The 27,530-nt window shown below is 36.1% G+C and overlaps 1 protein-coding gene across 1 annotated transcript in view; it reads right to left on the bottom strand.

Annotated features, from left to right (window-relative positions):
- CABCOCO1 (ciliary associated calcium binding coiled-coil 1) overlaps positions 1-26,466 on the bottom strand; it is a 47,615-nt gene extending 21,149 nt beyond the window's left edge. The window contains 7 exon segments of the mRNA XM_074155120.1: positions 13,100-13,120; positions 13,123-13,179; positions 14,433-14,505; positions 19,048-19,192; positions 22,278-22,447; positions 25,312-25,424; positions 26,443-26,466. Of these exon segments, the coding sequence (XP_074011221.1) occupies positions 13,100-13,120; positions 13,123-13,179; positions 14,433-14,505; positions 19,048-19,192; positions 22,278-22,447; positions 25,312-25,424; positions 26,443-26,466 (603 nt within the window).
- Between the last annotated feature and the right edge of the window lie 1,064 nt (positions 26,467-27,530).

Genomic DNA, 27,530 nt, shown 5'->3' with positions numbered 1-27,530 from the left:
ATAGCATAACTCAAAATTTATTAAAAATTAAATATATGTGGCCTTATTGTTTACTTCCAACTGATAGCATGATTTCTAGCTAAAAATTTGCACTGCTTAATACCTGACAAGCTGTTAAAGCACATCCCCTTTCTCCTGCTGTGCATATGATTAAAAGAGCAGAGGTTAAATACGGCAATAAAAAAAATGGGGAATTCTATTTTTGGTCACAGTGGTGTTTAGTTCCTCCTTCTCATTTTTACAATAAGCAGGTGCTGCTGAAGAGGTGGAAACTCTCGTGATAGGGGGGCATCAAGCTGGAAAATGCTTCCTTGGACAGAATCTTCCTCCCTTCCATGGTCACTAAGTGTCTTGTACTGAAGCTTTTTATCTTAGCCAAGACCTGGCTTACAGGAGGAGCGAAGCTATATGAATCAGATTACTAGACATATATAGCTTGTGAGGCTGGATCCAGAGTAACATTCCATGGGTGTAAAGCTGGCAAGTTTACGTGACATAAAAATACTCTTTCACAAAGTCCTTGCGAGACATGTGGAAGTGCATGGCCAGCAAATGCTGGCTAGTGTACTGAGGGATCCCAGAGGTCTGAAGCAGGTTTTATGCGATGGAAATCTACTTTTCTTCACTCTGAAACTAGAGTAAAAAAGCTTACTTTTTTTTTTTTTGCAAATGTTGCCTGCATATCTCCAGTTTCTCCTGCAACGATTCTGTACTTTTCTTCAGCCCATGTACTGATCAGCAGCCCCTCCCAGTACGTGAGGTGGAAAATGAATGAAAAAATTAAAACAAGTTGGCAAATGTACCTATATATACATATTTCATGTTAGCACAGTTATGGTTTAGAAATTATGGCAACAGCAATAAAATTCTGCTACTGTGATCACGGATAATCAAAGTGAGTGAAAAAAAAGCCAGTGATGAAATATTTTCAAAGGTATGAAAGTCTTTACTGTTGTGTAATTTAAATTTACTTGCCATTACTTGAAATTTCTTTTTGTCTGTGTGATTAGAATTTAAATGCTCCCAAAGTATATGAACAAATATAATCCCTGTTATATTGCAGAAATACTGCAGCAACCTTCTCTTAATGTTGAAAACTAACTAGAGTCCTTAATTTACTACAGAAAATACAAAGCAAAATTAGATAAAATATCTTTAATATAAAGTCTTATTTGGGAATAATCCATAAAATGAACTTATACAGCACTTTCTACTCTACTCACACATACACACACATTGCAAAGCTATAGCAGTATTTTATACAACTGTAAACATGTGATATTTGCATTTTTTCAAAATATTCTTGAATTTAATAATTTTCAGTTTGAGGCCAAATTTCGCTACCATTATGTAATGGTAATGTTGTGTCTACTTTAGATACAATCCTAGTAGATGCCCTGAAATTACCTGGGGTACAGTGGACTGAGGATAACTGAATTGGATTGTAATTCCTAACTGGACACTCAAAATTTGTACCTGACAGCAGGAGACATTAAAAGCCTTCTCATGGGTTATCCCATGATGAATTTGTCCAAAAGCCTCCATCTCAACAATTTCTTTAATTTTCAAATTCAAGATGTCATTGATGAGTAGAAACTACTGTTCCCTGAAGAATATCAGTATCACACTGAAGTTTTTATGCAGCCCAAGTAAATTGGGTCTTAACAGGGAACTAGTTGAGACAGTCAATCTGATCCCCAGGTAAAAAGGAAGCTGCAGTACCCCTGTGCAACACACTACTGTTTATTGTAGCATTGGGCAAGTTTAGTGTACTCTTAATTAGAACCTTTATTTATTCCCCCTGCCATACTGATCTTACTCGACCTGACATACAGAATCCTGTAAGTGGCACAAATCTATAAAAATGGCCTTTTATGCAACTGAATTCCACAGAGCAAGGTTTAGTTTTTAACAGTCATGCTACCTTTTCTTTACTCTTCATCAATTCTTAACCCCAATTGATTTGGCAGAAAGAGAAAATGGAAAATAAAAATAAAAAATCAAATTCTTTATTTCTGTATAAGCTGGAGTTATTGACACCTATCTGATTAAGCAATTAATTTTGCTTCTAGAATTGGTAATACATTAACAAATAAGTGCTAAGGAAGAACGCAGGTTGTCTTTTTAATTGTATTTATTCACTACAAAGTGGAACAAGAACAATTCATGTTATAGTCTGCAAAGTGGTAAATGTATTAAAATAGCAATCGAGCACTGAAAAACTTCAGTGTCTAATTCCCAATTCCCATAGCAACCCACAGTCCCCTGTTTAATATAGCATGTCCTGTTGTCCGTTTAATGTACAGTCTTTAAACTTTCCTGTTTCCTAAATAAGCTCTCTTACCGCAGACTTGTACATTTTATTCTAATGCATACGGTTTGCTACTTATTAGTTTGTGTAATGTTCCTGCTACCATGAAAGAAAAAAATATAAATCCACAAGATTCTCCTAGTCTGTCAGACTTCTAAGCTTGTCTAATGTCTGTCATTTATATCCAAAATTAATAAAGTCTATCCATGCTGTATGATTTTTTTCAGTTGCTCTGATTCTGATTATACACAATAATTTGTAATTTAAATTCACGAAAAATGTGCCAATGTAGCAATGTGTTTGCGTTGTCAGTTTTAAAGGCTTGGCCTTTATGACTGATACCAAGGCCTCGTTCTTTCCGCTCATTACAAAGTTCCAGTAATGCTTGGACTGACCGATTACTTCTGGTAATTTGATTATGTACACTCTTTCTTTTATTATTTACCCGTTCAAGTGAGGATTGATCAGAACAAAGAAAGACAATTACATACACTGCAATAAAAACAGTATGACTAACAAGACTAGGAACTGAAGTCAAACCAGCAGTAGTTAGGAAACATGGAGATAAGACTGAAACCCTGTCTTTAAGTTCTCCTATTGTGTTTTGCTGTGCCAGGGTTGCAAAGAAAAGCTTGCAAGTGCAGCAAGGAGGGAGGGATAAAAGATAAAATCTCTGTGGCAGTAAAATGAGTAATGTTTGGCTTCATACTTCCATTTTGACAATTTCTTGATTTCTCAAACAAAATGTGATTATAAAACAGAAATGGACGGTTCAGTATTGGGTTACATACCAACATGCATGCACCTATCAATAGACTCAAGGGGTCATTCTCAGACAGAAATGGAATGATGTTTTTAGACATCCTACCGGAGGGCACCACAAGGCATCACTGGTGGGTCTTTTTTTTGTTAAAAAAAAGAAAAAAGTCAGCAACCTAGCCTCTAGCCCACAACTTTCTTTTAATCTAGGCCTGCAGGGATAACTGTAATGCTAAAAACTAAAAACAGCCTCCTGTAACAAGCCTAAGTGAGGGAAAAACCTTTAAATACTTCATTTGAAATATCATCATTACAGGTAATTGAACATTTCTCCAAATGTAAATCTTCTACTACATCCTAACTCCTGAAGAATACAAAAAGCTGGCAAAGTATCTTCCTCAGAACAAAGGAAAATCATTAAGAGTCCTAGATGTGTAGCAGACAGAGATGAAAATGATAAATGGGTGTCATGAATACAAAATGAATGCTAAGAAAAACTCTGAGAGAATGTTAGGCAGATATTCAAAGTAGAATAAGCTCTAAGGAACATCCCTATTACTACTCCATTTTATTAAACAAGAGTAACACATGGAGTCTACGCACATTGTCAATGTTTGCAATGTATTGCAAATCTATTCACAACACACAACATCCAGTGAATCTAAAGATATAGACCTGAAGTCCAGCCTCCTAGTGCCTGAAACTTGCCCACAGCCTCCATCAATCCAAAATTCAAGACTTCTCAAGCACGGTAAGTTTTCACAACTCTGAAACCATATTTGGATGGCCTTCCTATAAATGAAGCATGCAACATTCGTCTTTATCACTTAGAATCTATGCCATTTCCTTAGACTGTATTCACAAGCCAAATTTGATACGCAGAGTCAAAATAAACTACAGAGCAACTGCACAGAAGATATTGTTCCTTGGGTAGCATTATTTGAATGGAACAAAGAGTGAACAGAACTTTTTCCAAGCACATGAATTCTAAAACTAAGAAAATACAGTAATACACGTCTTACCATGTAATTAATGCAAAATGTTCTGTGCTCTGAGAGCAGTAACAATATCTTTTGCAATATGTTTTTATAATATTGTTGGATTCTTGTAGAACCACCCAAAAAAGATCAGAAGGACCACGCATATAAAAAGTGGAGAGCACAATGTTAATGTACTTCAGCTGAAAACACCCATGTTCATTTGGGTTTTATCCTGGACACAGCACCATCTGCAGCGTAACTCTGCAGAACCTATGCAGACTCTGACATAGGCTTTGCAATCTGAGACAAAGACAAAATTTGAGGGTGAAATCAGTTGGAGGGGGGGGAAGGCAAATACAGTTCATACAAACACACATCATCATCTTTGAATCTTAAGGTCAGCCAAAGATTCTGACCACTTTTACAAGAAAAAGCAAACATCAGGTATAAACAATTAAGTATTCCTTCTCAGCTGTTTTAAGTTGGTCAAGAAGAGACTCAGGATGACTTCACTACTGCATTTTCAACAGTGAAATGGGAAACCAAACCATAAAATACTTCAGATAATAGTCTGAATCATGAACTGCCATCTTTTCAAGCCCACCCTGAGGAGATACAGTATAGTCTGCCTGTTCCGTCTTGGTTTTCTGAGTGCAATAGCTGGAAATACATAATGGAGTCTTAGCTTCTAGAAGCAACGCAGTGGATTTGAGGGAGACTTACAAAGCGTGAGGTTAGTTAAGGCTGATGTAAGTTACAGATAGGAACCTATTTTCCAAAACAGAAGAACAAGAGATAGTGAAACTCAGTGGGGCTGGAGGTGGCCATCAGCCCACGCTGAAGGACAAAATTTTCCCCTCTGTCCTGTCGCTAGCAACCTGTAAATGACTCCTGCTTTGGGATCAAATGGTGAAAGAAATAGTATAGTTCATGGCCCCTTTCTCTCCTATCTGCACAGCTGCACATGGGCTACCTCAGCAGCTTGTGCTCTTTAGGTGCTCACTAGGTACAGGGAAAGGAGGACATGAAGAGCGTGCTAGGCCCTCATACGTGGCTCTCCTTCCAGTACCATTTAGCAGCTTCTTCCCATATTTCTGGTGCCTTATAATATTGTTGCAGTGTATTCAGACTCTCATGAAAGAATCAAGCATTATGCTTTGGATAAAGTCCATCCCTTTGCCAAACGTTTTCCCCATTTTAGCCCTAATAAAAAACATTTTGAATGATTACTCTGAACCTAAATGGTGTTAAAGTCTTCCAAAAGTCTAGCAAGCTACAAAGAACAAATAATACAAACGTTGAAGAAAATAGTGGTTTTGTTAATATTCTATTTACACAGCTGGGATCTTAGGATTTTTTATCCATCTGTATATTTAGTAAGCAAGGCAAATTATGTGAAGAATTGCCATTTCCTAAGTGAAAAAAAACACCCAGCAGTAAAATTAAAAGAAGGCTCCCCCCAATCTGTCTTTCTCTGCTCCATTCCAGATAGACATGCACACCTCCCCCATAGCCATGAACCACAAAGTAACTGGAGAGGATTCTTCACAGACAGATGTAATTTATAACAAAGACAGGAAAAGGCAACCCTAACTCAGAGCTTGCTGCCCTTCCTATAAAGTTCACCTCCTTACCAAGAAAAAGCACAGAATAATTTGTTTGGTTTCTGTACTCAACTCCTTTTTCTTTTATTGTGAAAAGTTTCCATTGTCCTTTTATGTTTTGATTATTGAGTAAGTTTCAAGACTTGCCAAATAGCCCTAGATTGTTAACAGACCACCACTACTTAACTTTGAATGCTTTAACAAAATAAAGGCACAGTTCACATTAATATTCTATGCCCTCATTTTATTTATTATCTTTTCTTTGAAATTTAAACAATTTTCCTAGCTAAGGTTTATTAAATGTAAGCTTAAGTAGCAATATAAGTTACCTCACATACCAACCAGACATCCTATAAAACTCAGCTTTCTAATTAGTAACACTGCATTTTGCTGAGCTTAGCATATTTATAGGAAATCAAAATGACGTTTCATGAATTAAATATTCAAATACATCAGACTCAATGCTCAGTAAAAATATTTTATGCTGTATCTTATGACAAGTTGTAAAATTCAAGGTGAAATTAGAAAACATACAAACTTTCTGGCGCATTTTAAAGAGGGACTTTAAGGGATTGCAAAACTTGTCTGTTATTTAGACTTTGAATAAATTTGTCCTCATAACACCAACTAAAAGTATAAAAATTTATAAAAATGTATATTGATTATAAATCATCACAATAAAGAAATACCATGCTGTTTATTCATATGAATACGGTCAACATGTTATTCATAGCATAAGGTCACAAGATGTATGAATTTGATTCATAAATATTCACTCATGGGGATACATTCCCATGAAATATCACATCAATTGTCCATTCCACAGATACTTTAATGAATACAATTCAATATTCAAGATGATGAAAAGTTGCCAACAAAGGTAGGGGGGACAAAAATAGTTGTCCGCTGTAGTATAAGTTCATGGATCTCTGCCTGCTAATTACAAAAAATCGTGCTGGAAATTTTGGAAATAGGGCAATTGCTCCGGCAAACCAGCCTCCAGTAAGTCACACTGGACAAGCAAATGCCAAAATGCTACCTGCTGACAAACAATTAAAAAAAAAAAAAAGTAGCTAAATTTGAATGAGTAAAATATAAATGAAACACAGTACCTTCTTGAATAACTCCTTGATCCATGCTGTTACGTGGAAGAGTTTAACACTGAAAATAGTATTGTTCTGCAGTGAACATAATTCATTGGGTTAACTCAAATAAAATATGTCCTTTTTTTTTTTTTTGGCAGATGCCTTACAAATGTTGTTCTTTGAACTACCGAAAAAATTAGGATGGACTTTGCGCAAATTACGTTCTACCAACATGCCAGCAGCAGCCTACCTGGTTCTTACTAGCTTACATACAAAGCTCTTTCAACACAGTTTGCTGCGATGGCTGACCCAGCAACCTACTTTCTAGATTCCCGTTTCCCCAACAACATGCCTTAGGGACAACTGAGGGAACATCACAGACCCCAGAATCATGTGGACCTTGCTCTAGCAGAGCCAACTACACTGTATGGCACCAGGATGCAGCTTTGGCCCTGAAACGGTCTTAAAGAGCACTGCTTTGGTGTAAGGGAGTTTAAACAGAGATATGTAAGAATAGGAATTATGTTTAAAGTGTTTATTTTTTGTTTTAAACTGGAATTAAATTGAACTGCAAAAATCTCAAAATCCTCTATGAAACAAAATTACTCATCTTTGCTCAGCTCCAATAATTTTGTTTTATGCTGTTTAAGTAACGCAATAAGAGCTCCCAAAGGGCATCAACAGAGTGAGCTATTCAGGAATACTATAAAAGAAAATATCCTAATAGCCTTCCTTCAGGTACTTTGCTTAACCGTTTTAAAATTTCCCCGAGTCAATATGTTTCTGCCAATCTCATTGTCTTTTGTTAAAATTTACATACTGATTGATAAATATTTCTAAATATGTGCTATAGCCTTCTGATATAGCACCTAGTCATTTGGATCTTACAACATTCTGATGAATAGCAGAAACATGCTGTCATTCATAGACTGCCTGTCCTCCCAGTCAAATCCTACAATTCCTAGTTGACCTGCATTCCAGCAAATAAATAAGCCATTACTGCTCTTATCAGAACTATATATGTTTACACCCACTCATATACAGAAATCAAGCCACTTTCTAAATAAATAATTAAAAAACCCTGAGAGCACATCTGTGTATATATTAATTCCTGCACAGTTCCAGAAATGTTCTACTGCCAACAATTCAAGGTTTTTGCCTCTCTCTCTTATTTAACATCATACAGTCAAAAAATGTGATGCTTTGTCAACTGTACAACTGAAATAAAAAGTTATGATGAGCTTCAAAATTTCTTTTGCTCTAGTGTCTTTACCTTTTCATCATCCAAGGTGCTGAGCAATGTGACTCCAGTCACTTCTCAGTTTAACTCTGTGTATATGGATAGGTCCATTGAAATAAAAGTTCCCAAATGCTTAAAAAGAGGCACTTGTTTAAACGCTGGCTGGGTCAGAACCACAGTGCTCATCATAATGAAGCCATAGCCTATGGCAGCTATTTGGCATTTTTCCTGCCTGAAGTTTTACTTTCATGACTTCACATATGTTATTGAATTAAAAAGCAGGTTTTGTATTTGATGTTTCCTAAGAAAATAATTTTAAAAACATTTTGTCAATCATTCTCTAAAGCAAGATTTGTAAAAGTACTCAGCACCAGCTTACAAATTCCACTAACTCTCCAGAGCTCTCCCTGGGTTTCATGGCAGCACAGTTCAGCTACCAAAACTCAGGAATGCTAAAATTGCTGTAGAAGACCATCAGCACGTGACCTACATGGAAACGTTACTGTTTAAGGTCAGTATACGTTCACTATTGGCAATGGAGTACACCAAAGACAGTCTTTGAAAAAAAAAGGTGGCTTCTCCCGTGCAAGATATGCTTCAAATATTTCAAGTAATACTGCATACAATTCCAACAGACTCCACTTTTCATTCAGACTAATCACAAGTCCTTCAAGATCTCGCTGGTTACAGCCATAGCAAACTTCAAGATCAAAGGACTGAATATCAGTGATTTTTGTCACAAAACCCGCTGGCTCTCCAGCTGTTTACTTCAGTAATCTGGTCTTGGGTACTACACACTTCTGTAACGGACATCAAAAATTTCCCCTCAGACATCAAAAGACCAAGTACCAGTTTGCTAGTTTCATACATTCATAATCGTCAAATAACAAACCTACTCCTGAAGCTGTAGTTTTGATCTTCATAGGAGTAAAAGCTTGAGGAACATGTTTTGAAGAAAAAAAGTAAATAAGGACATGGAAATTAAAGAAAAATGGGATAAAACCCAACATTTGTTCATCAAAGATACACAATACCAAACTAATTTAATAGTTTAATAAGATAACCAATTTTCTAGACAAAAGAAATGTGAGAGAGATGATCAATTCACAAAAGGGCAGGAATATCATACAGATGGGACTGAATGACCTTGAAGAATATTCACTCTTGTATTCAATGACGAATTTTGAGGTGACATTGGAGGGACATAATTTTTTTAAAACCTACTGTGCACTGGGAGTACCTCAGCTGGAAAATATAGTAATAAAGGAAAATCAGAATAGCAGACCTATGACAAGAGAGCCACATGACACAGGTATGAACTGTGCGACTGATTCTAGGACCTATCATGTAGGCTATTCCCAGTAGAGAACAAGAAAGCACTATTGATATTATACAAGGGCTTGCTTTTATCTCAGCAGCAATATTATGTACAGTTTGGTCACTTGTGTTCAAATAAAACTGATTTAAAGGGGAACAACTACACTAAAAGGCCAAGAGAATGACTAGAGGCTGCTATGAATGTAAGAATGCATGTATCAAAAGCCTACCAAAAGCAAAGATTAGAGAAGGCTGCCTTTGCTAGTTTAGCTAAATGAAGGCTGACAATAAGATTGCTGTCTCTTTATACACTAGAAAAATAAACACTGGGGATGGAACAAGAACTAAAGGTCAATACTGGCACAAATTGGCATGAGGACAAATGCACGTAAGCTTGTCATGAGTACACTTAGACTGAAAATTAGAAGTTTTATAACCCTTAAAGAAATCAGGCACCAGGACAGCTTTCTAACTGGAATAGCACAGACAAAAAAGTTAACTTTGTAAGCTGGAGTTTGACAAGTTTCTGAAAAGGATCATATATATTTTCCTATGAGAAAGCTGCACTAGAGTCGACAATTGAAACGGTCTCTTCCATTCCTATGCTCTTATTTCCTTCAAAGTAGTCCCGATGTCTTTGCCATGGTGATATTTACAAAACAAAGCTACAGAAAATCAACTCCGTGGTTTTAAGCATTACAAATATTTGAAACCTCCAAGCTTTGAAAAGCATGCACTCCATTAGCTGGGGAATGAGTCTCTCTAGCGTGAACTGATATGCTTATGGAAATGTTCTGGTTTCATACATCTTTAAAACGCAGTTCTCAAGAAATCATTGAGCAAATTTGTTTAAACAATGATTGATTAAGCAATCTAAATATGCAACACCTAATGAGGATTACATATCAAAGTCAAGTCCCAGACTTTAGGTCTTTTGCCATCTGAAAAAAAAGCTTTATTAGCTTTCAAATAGTATATTCTTCCAATCCACCCCCTTACATTCAAACACAGAAGGGATTTTGTTCAAACTTTCAAAAAAAGACCCAACCCACAATTGGATAAAGACCAGACATAGTCCGAAAGCTTAATGTTTCAGCAAGTAAGGAGTACATGGAAAGAAGGCATTAATGGAAACTGTCTTGGAACTCTAAGTACAGAGGATGATATCTAGTGACTGCTATAATACTGAATCTGCACTGCCATTAAACTTAATCTTCGATATTTTTATTGCAACCTGACCCACTACGACATCTCTAAAGAAAATTACATTGTACACTACTATTTCAAGAAGTCAAACTTAGCTAGTCATCTGGGCCATAAAATAGCAGATTACTCCATCAGGCTGGCTAAAGCAACTAGGAATAAAACTAGATTTACCAACCACATTATTTTTATTAGGAAATGTTTCAAAGCAGACATAATCCCAAAAGACCTTAGCCTCATTCCATCCAAAAATACACAACAGAGAGTGGTAAAAACATGAACTGCATTATAAGGTACAATTTGTAAATGTAAAAAAAAATACTAGATGTGCTGTAACATATCACCCTATCAGAGCAAAATAAATTACTGAACATAGAAACAGAAAAGAATAAAAACTTCAACACAATAGATGTATTAACAATTTAAAACTGTGTTATAAGATCTGACATGTGTTAATAGGAATTGCTCCATCGAATCCCTGCACATCAAGATTTAGTCCGTACTCCTTTTGCTTTCTTTGCAATTGCAGACTAATATAGGTGTACTAAATCACAGCTACAGAGTAAAACCTCCAGAACAGGCAAAAGGAAAAAAAACCCAGTATCTTTAACAACAATATTCCCGAAGAACCCTGCTATGTTAGCACTACATGCATTTTATTTTGGATCATAGCCACAGAACAGCTAAGCACTGCTTCTTCTGTAATCATTCTAAATGCGGGGAACTGCTCATAATAGTAACAGAAAAAAAGCAAGGAATTTACTTAGCAATCCTAACACTTCTCAGTAATTCCTTGTACCATCATGTTTTCTAACAGGTATTCATGCATACATAATATGTAGGTCTTTGTAGATCTGGAATGAAGGAGAAGTAAGGGATTTGAAAGCTGGAAAAGCAAGTTTTAAATTTTAAATACTGCCAAAGTAGGTTAGACGTATTATCTGTGTTTTATCATCTAACCAAGCATTCATGTCTTTCAGTTTTAACCTTTTTTTTTTTCCTAGGCAATATGATCACCTCAGGCAGTTTGGTTTAAAGGCTTCAGCCAACATAAAAATATATTTAAATTAGCCAGGCATTTGTTACTTCACTTTTTTTTTATGACTTAAATACTGTCTGTATTTTACAAAGGTGGTTCTATTATGCTAGCTGCATCAAACGTAGAATAAACGTAGAATATTAATCAGACTGTGAAGCTCCATAGTTATATGCCACATTTAAGTAACTTAAATTTTGTTAAGTGGCATGGGCACAGATATTGTATGCATAATCTGAGTTTTGAGTCATTTCCCTTTTCTTGTCTGATTTTATTCTACACAGGAAATGACAGGGTCATTTGGAAATAACTGCAGTGAAAGATCAAAAAGGAAACCTGATTGAGAACACTGTATAATTGCCTGTGCTAGAGGAAAAATAAAATCCAATGAGTTTACAATCCATGGCTGTAAGTTTTTTCTGGAAAACACACACTGCAGTTTCTCTAAAAGGATATCCATTACGACACTAAGTACTGCTTTTATTTGTTCTAGCTGCATCTCTTTTAAAGAAACAGGTCTTCTCATTAGGTTATTGGACTTTTATTCAGTAGGTAATAGTTTCAGCACACGTGGAGCACAAATTTACTCACTGAGCTAGAGCAAGTCATTTCAGTTGAAGCAAATCATTTCAATTGAAACAAGTAATTTCACTGACTTGCCTCAAAGTCTTCATTTGCAAAAGTAGATAATACTGTAATTAAGCTCCTGGAACACACGGTTCTTGTTATTTGGGCAAATCTGGCCGTTACAATTTACAGTCCCCCATTCCAAAAGAACAGACTTTTATTGTTAGAGCTAAAAGAAAACTTTTTAGGCATTAGCAGCACTCGGCTTACAGTAAGGATCACATCCATCTGTGAGCCATGGTGTGTCTACATGGGCTTTTTTTTTGGTAATACATTGATCTACGTAGCAAGACTTCAGTCAGCCTTTCAGCACAGATTTATCATCTACTTTCAGCACAGAGATTTTCCAGTCAATCTCCTGCCCCCTTCTGTTCCCTGAGCGGAGGCACTGCAGAGCACACAACTCCCGGCCATACAAACCAAACCACATCTGCTCCACCTACTTGTCAGGGTTTGAGCTGTTCATCTAGGGGAATGCAAACATAGAAGGTAATGCTCTCCCTTATGGATAAGCATTCCAAATGTAACAAAGTTGCAGCAAAAGAACTTGAAGTCTATGTTGGGTTCACCTCTTACCACATTTTAACACATAAAGCAAGCACAAATAATGCCATAAATTTGTATGTGTAGCTTCAATGCCTGAAACTGTTACTTACTGATCAAAAGAAACTCTACAGGAATATAAGTATTGACTTTCTTGGGCAGTGCAGTGCAGTTGGAGAAATTAAAAACTCTGCCATGGAACTCTGAACACAAAACAGATGGATTAAACTGAACCGGTGCATAGGTAACAAATATCCTTAAGAGTTACAGCTAAAAATTGTCATAAAGTTTTCTGTGACAGTTATAATTGTAGATTGCACTTGTTCCTTTGATGGATCATCACCAAAGTAATTCACAGAAACACATTTCTGCCATTCCTTAGTGGAGGCGGTACCTTCAGTGGAGGTGGTCCTCCCCAGCAGATGGACTGTGCAGAGCAACCACTTTTCCGTGGCTGGGACAGTTTACACTGATCTCAGCCACCCAGAAATGGGTTTTAAGAAAACAAAAAGACATTTCTTTTAAGCTAGTCTACAACTGATAGGATACATTACCCAAATTTACACAAGAAATTACTTAATCAAAGCCTCATTAAAAATAATTTTACCAATTAGAAAGTGCCAATCAGCCATTGATCTGATTAGCTAATATAAAAATCAGCCCTAACACAGTGACGCTGAAGTCCTGCTCTCCTTACATAATGACAGTTTTGTCACTGATTTCATCATAGTTGGAATTTTAACTCACCTTACAAATGGTTAGAATAATTTCCAAATATTTGCATCCCTGTCAAGAAGAGCTCTTCTTTTTTATAATATGACTATTTAAAAGCAACGGAGGAAGAAATTATCCCACAACATTTACAGAGTCAAACCACCAGCTTAAAGTGCAAAGAAAATTTTCCAGTGCATTAACTTCAACTTCACTGGGTACTGATAAGCTAAAATATGTGCCATCATACTATGGCACTACTATATGCGCCATCAGACACTACCATGTCTCTCTGAGCAACCAGTTGTCTTCTAATATAAATTAAAAATGTAAATCCTTCTCAATGTATCGTAACATGTATCCTTAAAATGCACAGTTAAGCTCAAGGAAGGTTTATTTGATGAATTGAATCTGTCCATTTGATTAAAGGCCACATCCTGCATCAATGTATTTTCCTATGCATTTTTTCAAATCTGAGTTAGAATGCATGGCAAAGTTTACAGTCAAGCCAATTCACCATTATTAACTGAATGCTTTCAAACCACTGAATTTCTAGCTACCTTGTTTCTTTACAGTCAGCATAAATTAACAATTGGTGGCTACAGTAGAAACAAAACTCTGTCCATACACACACATACATAAATATTAGGATTGTGGTCAGACTAGATTTGGCACACAACCTTTTGTGATTTTGATTACATATTTAAAAATAGAGTCAGACTCTTGCATTGCTAATTCAAATTACATGCATCGACTTATAAATACATACTCAAAAGTATTCCTGATTTAACGCAGCTAACATTTTAACCAAGCAATGCATTTACACTTTTTTGAAATCCAAAATTAATTTTGAATATAAGGATCAAAACATCTAACTTGTATTCTTTAATCAGCCATTTTACGTTAGTAATGCAGTAATGTTGACATGAAGTTGCTTTGAGCAATATAAAACATATGCCATGGTGCATTCATTAAATAACTCTGCATAATGAGTTCCATCTATATAAATGACTTACCTCATTACTTATCACAAGTTCTTCTCTAGGACTGTGGAATAGGTATTCATATAGTTTATAGTGTTTAAATAAGCTGGAAAACAAGAGAATATAGTACTATTACTGCTGTAAATCTTTGGAACGGTAACAATATTAAAAATTCTGTTAAACTAAGAGTTACTCTCCAGCATGGTAATACTGCAATTTTAAAAATAAACGGTTGTTTAACTTCAGGTACAATATGCAGAATATTTAATTTACAGGACTCACTAACAGATGACCATCGAAAATACAGTATGATACTTAAAAATACATCCATTTTGTCCTTATGAGATTGAACTCTGAGAAGACAAGTTCTACTCTGAAAAAGTAATTCCTGAAACATTTATCACCAGGATACTTATTCCTTAAATATGAGCAACAGTGGAGAAGAGGGAAACAAAGCCAAATCAGCTTTCAGATTTTGGAATGGGTTGCCAGTCCAGTGAGCAAGTTTGATCTTGGAACACCAAAACAACAAAGAATGGAAACACTTATTCTGTCAAGGTCATGTTTCAAAATCAACATAGTATTTCATAGAATCATAGAATTCACCATCATCATAGAATCATCATCATCGCCTCAAAGAAAAACTAAAAAACTAGATTGACCCACTGGAGTTTTGTGTATTACAACAAAAGTAACTTTAAGCAGACTTTCTCAATGGCCTAAAATATTTATCTTCCTTAAAACATACATGGCTTTCCCTTTCACATGTTTTAAATAATTTTCCGTGTTCCCTTTCCTGATGATCAATGATATGTCATTTGTTTAATCAAAGGTTTGGTTTTCACAGTCCATCTGTTACAATTATTTGTCCTCTTAAAATCTTGATACAGAACTTCTGGCTTCTATCATGTCATTTTGACTTATGATTTAAAACACAGCTCTGCGATTTCATAGCAAGTCCAGGTTGAAGAATGGTTCCAAGAGTTTATCAGACTCCTGGCTGATGTACCTAAGAAAGATGCTGCAATATTTGCACAGAACTTCTGTAACTGTTTCCTGTGCTTTCTGGCTAAGGACAGGACACAAGCTCTTTTCTTAAGAGAGCCATCACCTGGGAGAGCAATACCTCTTTGCTTGTCACTTGTAAGGCCACACCTGGAGTACTGAAGCCTGCTAAGGAGGGCTTTGGACCAAATGGCCTCCAGAAATCCCTTCCAACCTCAATTTTTCTATGGGTCTATGAAAGTAATTACTACACCCAACATACACAATTATCCAGCTAAAGACGCTGCTACTAGCTGCAGTATATCATGCAAATGCTATGAAAATGCATTTACAATGCCAATGCCTGGCCACACAACCCAGCACAGGCTGCTCTCAGAGAGCCCCAGCTCCCACAGGTGGGCTGGTGTTGCCCCACAGCAACCAACCGAGCAGCCCTGCACCCTGGCACAGCCAGCACTCCTTGCTCGACCAGCCAGCTGTGTGCGAAGAGAGAGGTAGGTGTCTGAAATACAATCCTGGCTCTGGGAGGTAACAGGGAAGCCAGCTGTGGGAGTCGATGCTCAGCACACATTATTTTAGCTGACTGTCCTTCCCTGAATCACCACCAGCGCTTACATGCTGCCACTGTACCAGAGGTTCCATGAAATACTGCAGACCAGGGGCAAGTTGCTCTAATTTAAGCACTGCTTAAGTGCCGACTAATGTACAGCAGTGGTTCTTCCAGCCCATGAAAGCAGCTCAGAACTAGGAGACTAAAATGGCAGCATGGCCTGCCTCTCTTACATGACAACTCCACACCTTCCAGCAGTTAGTCAAATGCATCTGTGAAACTTTCAAATAAATTTTACCCGAATAGGTGCAGACGTTTTTGCACATATGTACAGATGCATTTCCTAATTTGGTGAAAAGCATTACGGCAGCCTCATTGAACATTTGGCACTTTAAGTGCCATATAAAAGTTTTATTCTACAGTTACATTTAATCCAGTGATTCAATTACCATTAGTTAAAAACAAATTTGTTTATGAACTTGCATAAGAAATTTGGCTATCATAAACTACAAGTTTCCTTCCCCCAAACCACATAAGCAATTAAATTGTTACAATATTTGCCACTTCATTTGCCATAAATTTTTATTGCAGTACTTCACCAAAGCAGACTTCAGGACTTAACCTGGAAATGACTCACACCAATTTATGAAAACACACATCCCCTCACATGCACACCCATTATTTGGTAAAATTCTAGCAGGGATTATTTGAAAACACAAAACACATAAGAACATACGAGAACAGACATACATATGAGAAATAAGATATGTATCTTTCAAACTGCACTGGAAGAATGTAACATTTCAAACTTTTTTATATATTCTAATGAAACAACACTTTCTTCTTCTATCAGGCATTATATAAAATGCTTTTTTGATTACATCTGTTGTGAACAATTAAAAAATTCCATACCAACATTTTTAGAAGTTACACAAAAATAATTTTAGTCATGCAAGTGAGATAGTTAAGAATAGACCCTCTTATGATGTCATATGAGAATTTGAAGGTGATTAACAATGACATATTTCCCTAGCTCCACTGCTTCCTGAAAGGAAATGTCAAGAGCTATGTTGATGTGTGTTTGCCCAAGGAGACAAGATAAAAAGACGATAACTGTCACCTTCCACCAAACCTGAAGGTGTCATTATAGCTGCTGCACAGGTTGTGCCAATGTGGTTAAGCATTTGTCCCCATTTCCATTATAAATCCCATGGGTTTATAGCTCATCTGTAAAATGTGATCTGAACTAAAACATGTCATACTATCTTGAGTAGAAAAAAAAGCGGTAGGTCTCCAATTTAAAATTAAACAAAAAAAGTGAAGAACAAGAAAAAATGTTGAAGTAATACATTAATTTGAATTGTAATAAAACTCAGTCAATCTATTTCTAAGTTCATAAAGTTCAAAATATACCCACATAAGAAGTGTGCTGATAAAGTTCTTATTTAGGAAAAAAAACAACATTCAAATGACTGAAATAATGGGTTGTATAAACTGGACACATACGACACACTTTAGTGTATATGTATATATCCATGACCTTGCAACAGCACATACTTGCAATAAGTTGAGCAGTTTGAACATACAACCATGTATTTGGTGGCCACAATACCATTCTGCTGAAAAATTCTTCTGGCTCGATTGTATTCCTGCCCAGTTAATACTTCGGTGGTAGTAAGATGGAGCACCTAATCTCTTGTATGAAATTCTTGAGACTGTGAAGGAATTATTTCATGGACAAAGTATCTTTCAATAGATAATTTACACAAGAGCTATAGACATGTTATGTGGAAAGAACATTTGTTCCAAATAAATACACAAAAGGCACAGACAGGAAGAGAGAAGTGAAAAAAGTTGAGTGAAACATCTTAAATGCCAAGTTTCCTTTTAGTTTAGGGCTAATACTTGGCAGCACACTGGTTTGCCTAGACTAAAGAAATTTGAGATTTAAAGAGATGTTCTCATTTCATACAGGAGGAACCTGAATTTTTTTACATTTTCATATGAAAAAAATAAACAAAAAAAAAAGAGAGAGCAGGAGAAAGAGACAAACTTTATAGCCCAATTGTAAGACAAATAACCTGTGATGGGTTTAAATCCCCAGTCTGAATCTGAGTACCCTAAACTGGAATGCTATCAGCTGTCCTAGTACTTTTGTCTGTCTTCAAGAGCAAATAATTTTCTGCATCCAAGAACACACTCTAAGGCACTGTTCAGGTCAGAAAACAGACTGAAAGGTACAGATGTAGTACAGTGTATGAGCATATATTACAATAGTACCTTTTCCATTTTCCATCTCCTTGCCCCTCCAGATTCATGGGTGATAAAACAGCTTGAGAACCATTCTGTCCATCATGTACTGGAAACAGTGGTATATGAGTACAGCCACTGCCCTAACTATGGTATTTCAGTGGAGAAAAATCTGTATACATTACTGTATAGTTAAGACTACATGGAGAGGTGTGATTGGCTGCCATTAGACCCTTCATTTTTTTCTCTCAGATAAATAACTGAATTACTGCTGTTTGCATCTCTTTCTGTGTCTCCACTTAAAAACTGAGACCTGCCACGAAACTTTTTCATGTAGCTACTGAACTTTTGCTAACTTTGAAATGTAACATTTTGTGACTCGTATATCACTGTGGCCTTAATTCTGTAAAGTACATAACTTTAAACCATTTAAGAAGTCCACTAGAGCTGTCAAGGACAGACAAATACTTAAAGTTATAGACAAGATCTAGGATTTTGTTCAGCTGCAATCCAAAAATAGAATGCTTTAAGAGCAAACCAAGAATGTTCTCTATATACCAATCTTCTCTTTCCCTTTTATCACCCAAAACAAAACCCTGAAGGAAGCTTTTCAGCACAATCTTACATTTTGATAAACTTCCAGTCTAAATTTATTTTGTGGGCTTTGACATCTGAGGTCAGATCTTTACTGCCACTTGCATATTCTCTCTTCTTTTTAATGTTTTAAAGTGTGGTATCTGCATTATGTTTGCACACTAAGAACATATCCAATTAAATAACTGCAGCCAATTTCCTACCACATGAAATCATTAAAATAAGAAATAATCCTGTAGAAATAAATACCTGATATTCAAGTAATCAATGACTGCTTTGGCTTGCTCAATGCTGAAGCAATTCAAGTCACCGCTTCTTTCTGAATCAGTTTCTCCTATTCCAGCCATTGCTTTTCCAAGTTCTTTTAAATTATCTCCTAAGGTCATATGTTTGTCTGCAAAGAAACCCCCCAAAAAAAAAACTAAGTATAAACGTGACAGGGTGAGGTAGGGTTTTTTTGGTCCGTGTTAATTGTAAGACTTCTTGAAGCTTAAGAAGTTACATTATGAGCCATGAAGAAACTTAAAAAAGAACGGCAGCCAAATGTTTTTTTCCTGTTGCCATTATTCTTATCAATAAAACATGCATTAAAATTCCATCTCAAAATCACTGATCCACCTTCATAATGTAAGGATCACAATAATGGTTGTTTAAAATACTACAGCTTGGCCTCTTATGCAGAGATAACCACAGGCAGAATAGTATGTAAATTTGAGATGCATAGTATGTTAATCTTTGAAATAAATTTACTACTGTTTATGTATTGTAAAATATTGTTCTTCTGAATAAACCAGTACTACAAGAACAGATGTTAAAAAGGGTAACCATTTCTTTAAGTGCTTACAGTCATAACTGATTAAACATGAATATGCACAATATTCTGCATGTATCATCAAACTTGGAGACATTTTTGCACCTGAAAAATTTGAACTATATCAGTGTTCATTTTATATCAGTGAACCTTTAAAAAAGGATTCATCTTTCCGATTTGCACACAGTCTGTGCCATGACTAGAACCATGGTGGAGTTTAAAAAGAAGTTTGAACATAATTTACTTGTTCTTTTTAAGTCTAAAAAAATCTAGAGTAGAAAATGGAGAAACATCCACCAGTGGCAAAATAAATCTATTTTCCTTCTTGTTTTAATTCTCTACTGATCTGCTCCTTGGTTCTTTGTACAGAAAACAAATTAAAAAACTTACAGGATTCAGGTCTTTATAGTTTTGCCCTTTAGTGGTACAGCAATCAAAACCCTGAAAATTTCATCTCAGTTTTCAGTAACAGAAGCAGCACAATATAAATAACCATAATGGAAGAAACACGAAAGAAATACAGAGAATGTGGAAGAAATAGAGTGGAATAGAGCAGAAGCATGGGAAGTGAGAAAGGGCAATAGAACCAGAAATATCACAGTTAGTAGGGAAGGGAAGACACATAACACGATCATGAGAAGTGAAGAAGACCCAGGCCCAGGTCTGTCACCAGCTGGTCAAAATTTTCTCTTTCCTCTGCGTAACTGATTTTCAGACCCAGCTATCTCTCTTAGAAAGGGTCTCACAGTAGTTGTGTGAGATAAGGAGCACTTTACCCTCAATGAATAGAAGATGAACCAAATCATGTAAGTGATTCATCCCAGCTCCCAGTTGACCAAAGCATCCGGTTTCCAAACCTCAGTTTTTCCTCCTTTTCTCTTCTTTACCAGAGAGTAAGGAGTTTTTCCTCTCCTTTACCACCCTTAAATGAGTTTCCACTACCCTCCTTCTCTAAATCCATTCTTTCTGGTCCATGCTATTCTTGCTACTATGGTCAAATCATTTTGATTCTCCAGGCCATGTGGGTCCAGTGTAGGGAACAGAAAAGCAGCAGTCATTAATATAGAAGATATTAGCATTTTGCTCTTCGTTGAAAAGTTTGGGCTTGGAACTCGCACGGGCTGAGAACAGTAATTACAAGGAAATTCATCTCAGCCCTGGGCTACAGCATACTTTATAAGATGGATTATTCGAGGAACTTAGCTGTGAAAAAAATATAAGTCTCCTGTAAGCATTTACAAACTGCATTTTCTTTCCCTAAAAGTCATGTATCTTAGCCAAATCCGAAAGGATTTTCACAGGACAGCAAAAAGCAAATTCACAACACTTGCTTGCCAAACCTTATTTCTTTACTTCAAAGCACTGGGGTATTAAAGCTGTTAAAAAAAAAAAAAAGGAACAAAATAATATCTTTTTTCCCCACCGCCTCTGTCTGCAAGCTCATTGAACTGTTTTAGTTGTAATTTTATATATAAAAATTAATCAGAGGCAGACATTGCCATGGAAAGTTTCGGCTTAAAGAGTTAAAGTCTGGCAAAGCTTTATGCAACTAAGATCACATTCCTGAGAAACATCAGTCAGCTTTAATAATTGGTTGTGCTACCAGCCTGTCTAGTACACAGGCATTGCATACAGGCTCATAAAACTAATTTCTGACATGTTTCCATTCTTCTCCATTGTTATATTAATATAGTTAGCATATGTTAAGATACTTTCTCAGTGGAGACAGGAAGGACAACTGGAATTCCAATGATCATAAAGCACGTACATATTCTGTCAAAATTCCAAGTCAGAAAGGCCCTTGAATTAAATTACAATGAAAGAGTATAATAACTATTATGAGCTTGATTTTAAATATTCATCTTCTCTTTGAATGGAACCGCTGAGTCCTTTTGCTCTTCCTCTGGGATGGACTTTTCTCAACATTATCACCTTCAAAGTGAATGTTAAGTAAGCATTGTGAGCTCTGAAAAATGGGTTTTAGAGGACGCTGCTACCATTTTTTCTGGCTATTTTGCTCCCACTAGACCCCAGCTACATGCTTTGTTGCAAATTTCCTCGTAGCCACAGGAGCTACAGTCCTTCCATTGTCATTTTTCATCTTCGGCAGCGACTCCAGTTTACTTCTCTCACCAGTCTTTAGTTAACCAATATATTTTGTGCCAGAAGTGCAGCATTTCCCATATAGAAAGCTGCTTGAGAGCTGACCTCCAAGGATAAAATAAATGTAATTCACCTGTTATAATGCTACAGGATGTACTGAATATCTCAAACAGCAAAGAAATGTGCCCAAGGCTACAGTGAGTCAGTCACTGAGACAGCTAGAATTGGAATTTAGGAGCTCCTTGCTCTTACTCTACTGCAATTGTTATTTATTTTACCATAGCAAAGACGAGGTCTCCTCAGGACCCAGCCCTTTTGAACCACATACTGTACAAAGAAAGAATGAGGGATATACTGCTAAAAAGACTACAGTCCTCCCTAACGAAAGTTTAATGTCTGCCAATAAGAATTATTTTCAGGTACGAGGTACAACATGCCAACATTCAAGAGGAAAAGTAATAATTTTACAATTACTTGTAATTAAATATCACTTTATTAAAATGACTGGAAAACATTCTGGCCTTCCACTTCAGATATTTATTTTACAATTTTTAATTATACTTACCACTGAGGTTCTCCAACAGGAAATTTAATAGATTCATGAATCCTGAGAGCTGTGTAACACTGAAGTTCCTTTCTTTAGCCCACCAAAATCCCGCAGTATAATAATCTAGCAAAATAGCTTCTTTCAAAGATGTCTTTAATTGTTTGAAATTCAGAAATTCTTCCAGCTTTCTAGAATAAATTGCAGAGTAAAATAATAAAACTAAAAAATAAATTGCAGATCCAATGTTTAACTCAGTCTCAGTATAATACTCACTGTTATTATACTATACATATATGTATATATCTTCCTGGAACTTAGCTACATCGATTTCTAGATATGAACAATTATGTTCAGAGGAAATATCAACTGAAAAAAGTAAATACACACCTACAGGTTTCCACAGACATCATTTAAATGTTAAGATATGATTAAAAAATAAGGGCATTACAAAAACCAAAAAGAAATATACTGAAAATTCCAGAGAAAAATCAGTGTTTGTTCAGGAAAGAGTTAGTAGGATGAAATGGAAGAATTAATCTCCATGTTCTACTACCACTCTTTCACTCTGATTGAGACAGTTTTACAGTACTAAAAAGATCTTGTTTCCTTTTCAAGATTATTTTTCATGTAGCCTCTGAAGAAAAATTACATTTGAAAATTAATGTAAATAATATAATATAAAATTACTGAAAGTACCTAAAATATTTAGAAGTTTAAATTCCACTTTCATAATGGTCAAGACATGTAAGAAGAGCCGCATCCTATTTTACTGGCATACTGTGGAAATTTTTCCACTTAGTTTAACTTGAAAAAGTGATGAAAAAATACACTCCCTTGTAGGAGACCATGCTGTTGCTGACACATTTATGTCTACTCTATCCAAACACAGAATTAGTTATGTCTTTTATAATAATTGTGCACATTTTTCCACATGAAGAAGGGATCAGGGCTAGGGCTTCAGTTTGCAGTTCTTCCAGTACAACATCAGCCATGTCTCAGGTAGTTAAGTTTCACATTAAAGCAATCCTTGGCTTCTTAACTATACCTGACGATAAGGTGCCAGTTGTGATCGCAGTTTCTACTCCCCTGTAAAAGAGCAAAGTCTTTCCCCCCACACCCTGCTTCTCATTTTGCCTAAGAAGGGCATTAATCTCAGACCTACTGATAGGCAACCATTAGTTTTTCAGGGTTTTCACGAAGCCAGTAGAGATACACTGTCAAATAAGATGAGTTTCTTTTTTTAATTAAACCCTCAATAGCTAACAAAGTAAAGCATATAATCCAATCAGTTTTGTTTAAAACATGTATTCCTTTGTTCTGCATGACAAATTTGTACAGCTGAACACATGCAAGTCAGTTAAAAACACTTAACTGTGTACTGAAATAGAAGTGGAACGTGGCCAGCTTAACTTTCCAAGGTTTGAAACAGTCCATATCCTCTCTTTCTGAAGCTTCTGCCAACTCTGTGTTTTCGTAATCAGAGCTTCTCAGGGATTTAGATTTTCTCTGATGCTGCTAACAATGCCAGTACTCATCTTTTCAATGTTCTGTAAGGCACATCACTCACAACAGCATCTATAAACGATTGGGAAATTCTGGGGCATTTAGATTTCCTAGTTAACTTGATTGCTATTCCTCCCTTCACGGAAGGTGCTCAAGTCCTACGGAGATGGGCAGCCGTATAAAACTCCATGACAGATGGGAACACAGGACATCAAAATTCTCATAATGAATCAGACCTATTCTGATTTTCTAACCTTAGCTGTGGTCCTCAAACTGCTCTTCTGTACAGACATGATGCACTGTGGTAAACTAACAAAATTTCAATGCTGCTACTAAACTTCTTAGAGTGCATAAAACACTCTGTAACTGTCCTTTTATTCAGTCAGATGCAGTATATACTTTACGTTCCAGTTGTACAGTGTATATATATACATAAAAATAGGTATGTGATCAGCTGAGACTGAGAGGAAACGTACTCTTTCAATGCTTTTACATCTTAATGAGAAAGTTTCACAATAAATAGCATCATTAAATACATTTTAGTCTCCAGCGAGTTGTATGCTTCAGCCTCCTCTAAAATAAGAGGTCTATTGAACTAGAGAAAACCGTAAATGAAAGTAATTTTATTTTTTATTATTTGATGGGATCAAACCTCCTTTCCAGTTTTCTGAAAAAAAATCCCAGGAAAAACTTTTATTTCCTCAGAGTAGTGACAAATTGGAGGAAGAGAATACATTTCATGAATAATATTTTAACCCCAATTAATGGTTTATCTATTCAGAGGCACAAGGTTGGATTTTTTATTTTCCCGCCTACCCTAAAACTCGTCCAGTGGACCAGCCTTTCGACTTTCAATTCACTAAGAATTTGCTGGTGGATACATGTGCTCTTAAATAATTTGGGCACTTCTGAAAAATCCCATCCTTAAAATATAAGTCTAGAGTCTCGGGTTGAACTCCTGGCCTCCTAAATTTAGCTGCTATTAACCACTAATAACAAGGGAGTGTTGCTACAGGAAAGACAAGACGGGCTTACATCAGAAGTCTTTGGCTGCCTCTTATTTCCCCAGTGCACTATAATGGCTACCTACTAATACCTTATTAATCTTTCCATCCCTTTCTGAACTTTTAAAACCTTTCCAATTTTTCAATAACTCATGTTACAGTACAGAATCTTAAATGTTTTAGCAAAAAAGTTACCGAGTGAGACTTACAAAAAAAGCTCAGTATTGGCCTGTTCATATTTACATCTCAGTATTTAATTTACAGCCTATTTAATACTATTGTAAACTCAGAAATCATATCAATGTGAAATATCAGTAGGAAAAAAACCCCAGAGTCAAAGAAAAATCAAGAGATACAGGAATACAGTAAAAAAAGTGGATGTGAGATCAACAGTATTTTTTCCTGTCTTTCGTGATTCATATTAAAGATTTAACTGAGCAATTTAAGAGTAATGATGTAACCTTCACAAAAGAGTTCTAACAAACAGTCTATAATTTCTATTTCATTATTATATTGGTTCTAGCATTCTTATCATTGCCACTTACTTTTGAACTCCTTCTACATTTTGTTCTGACAAAGCAGTAATTTGGGAAAGAGAAAGAAACGTCCGGTTAATAATCTTCTTCTCACCTACAGCATCCTGATCTCGGTCTTCTTCCTACACACACATATGTATATATGAATATAATTTTAAAAGGTTTATTTTATTGTCAGTAACTTATCTAAATAACAGTACTATTTTGAGAAAATATGCAAGGGATTAATTCAACAAATGCCAAAAATGTAACACAGCTATAATTACATGGCAGCCACACAATACCCTAACACATTTTCACTAGAGAAAAGCTAGGCAGATACAAGGAAAGTAATATTTTTATCTTAAATTCATGTGGGAACATAGTGACATATTATGTGCAGCACAAGATTAAATTAACTTGCAAGTAAAAACAACAGAAATATAAAGGTGAAAAAAAATCCATGAATCTAGATTTGACCAACATGATACTAGACTGCACAGTAATTAAATTTTAAAATCAGTTTCTGCTTAAGATGAGTACAGATACACGTTACTGCGCTATTTGCTCTCCACCCTGTACTTGACTGCATTTTCAAATTTACTGTCTATGCTGACTCCTTCCCTAACCAAAAAAAAAGTCTAAGATGTTTGCTGCAATACAATGATACACATATGAGGACCTGACACTACTGTTTCAGGGAAGGTCTGTGTATTTGTAATACAGAAGGCAGTTCCATATAGGAAACACAAGGATGTACATGTTATGGGGGATAACTGAGCATGAACGAACAATGCAATGGTCTTACAAAAAATAGGAACATTTGATGATATTTTATTGAGAGAGTATTACTGACCAAAAACATTCAACTGGAGACTTCAGTAAGAAATCTATGAAATAAATAAAACAGTGGGAAAAAAACCCTGTTTTACAATAGAATATGGAGGTGACAAACGGAGGTGTCAAAGCACACGATAAAATGTGAGATGAGCCAGACTATTTACAGAAGTGCATGGCAGAGGAACAAGGGACAATGGTCATAAAATACAACAGAACAGAATAGAATAATTTCAGTTGGAAAGGACCTACAATACCTTAGTACAGGACAGCATAAGGAAAAATATTTCATTATGAAGATAATGAAGAATCAGAATAGGTTACCCAGAAAGGTGCAAGGATCTCCATCCTTGCAGGTTTTCAGGACTGACCTGGACAAAGCCCAGGTCTGCATTCAGTGCTGGGCCAGCTCTGAGCAGGCAGCTGAACCACCTCATGTCCCAGAGATCCCTTCCAGCCTCATGACTGTGAGTCTAATTGGCCTGACCTGTTTCCGCACCAGGACACAAAAAAGCCCGAGCAAAATGTGATCATAATTTACTAGTAGCAGGCACGCTTCTGCATCTGTGGGACTTGGGCTTTACAGAAGTGCAGCAAGGCAAAGCTTGCAGAATAATGTTTCTAGCTCACCTAGAGAGACAGAAGTGGAAGATTTCCTAACATGAGCTGATTTTTGAGCCTGAAGAGCATTGTTCTGGGCTAATAATCAACTAACTCCAGCATTGGTCATGGAGAGCCCCCAAATAAAGCTACACTACTCCCCCTGCTGCTGCCAAACTGCAAGATATACTTAAAACTCTGGGACCAGCTGAATTACAACATTCAAGACTGATGAAACAAGACTGAGAGCAACAAAGATCATTTAGTGGACAGAGTAGGTTTTTTCCTCTAATTAAGTACTAGAGTACTTTTGCATGTACTTTAATATGAAAAATTGTTCCCAGCTGTAAAGAAGTAAGTCTCAGATACAATGTCTCAGCAGAACAACAGGAATGAAGTAAACGAAAGCTTTCTTCTCATAGTTAGGAGCATGACATTAGTTTGCGTTTGGTTTTATTAGCAGTAATTCAAGCAGTACAAAGAGAAGTATTCCTACAGTCAGTAATGTTCATGTAATTTAAGCTGCATGCCCTCGCTAAGGAAAAAAAAAAAAAGAATGAATAGCTCCACATGCTAATATTACACCACCATTGAAAGATTTTTTTCGAATAATTAGGAAAAATATGAATGCTTTCCTGAAGTGATCACTGATGTTAGACATTCTTCAGAAGTAGTGAGAGCTGAATTAAAAGAATAACTGATATTGATGTTTTGGAAACTGAACTAATACCAGTTCATCTCTTTCTCTCAGAATGTCCAATACATAGGATACTTTACTATGTATTTTTGCACCATTATATAAATGGCATATT

The sequence above is a fragment of the Numenius arquata genome, chromosome 10, assembly GCF_964106895.1.
Source record: "Numenius arquata chromosome 10, bNumArq3.hap1.1, whole genome shotgun sequence".
NCBI lineage: Eukaryota > Metazoa > Chordata > Aves > Charadriiformes > Scolopacidae > Numenius > Numenius arquata.
Note: the sequence above shows the minus strand (reverse complement) of the source record. Positions and strands in the feature narration are given on the sequence as shown.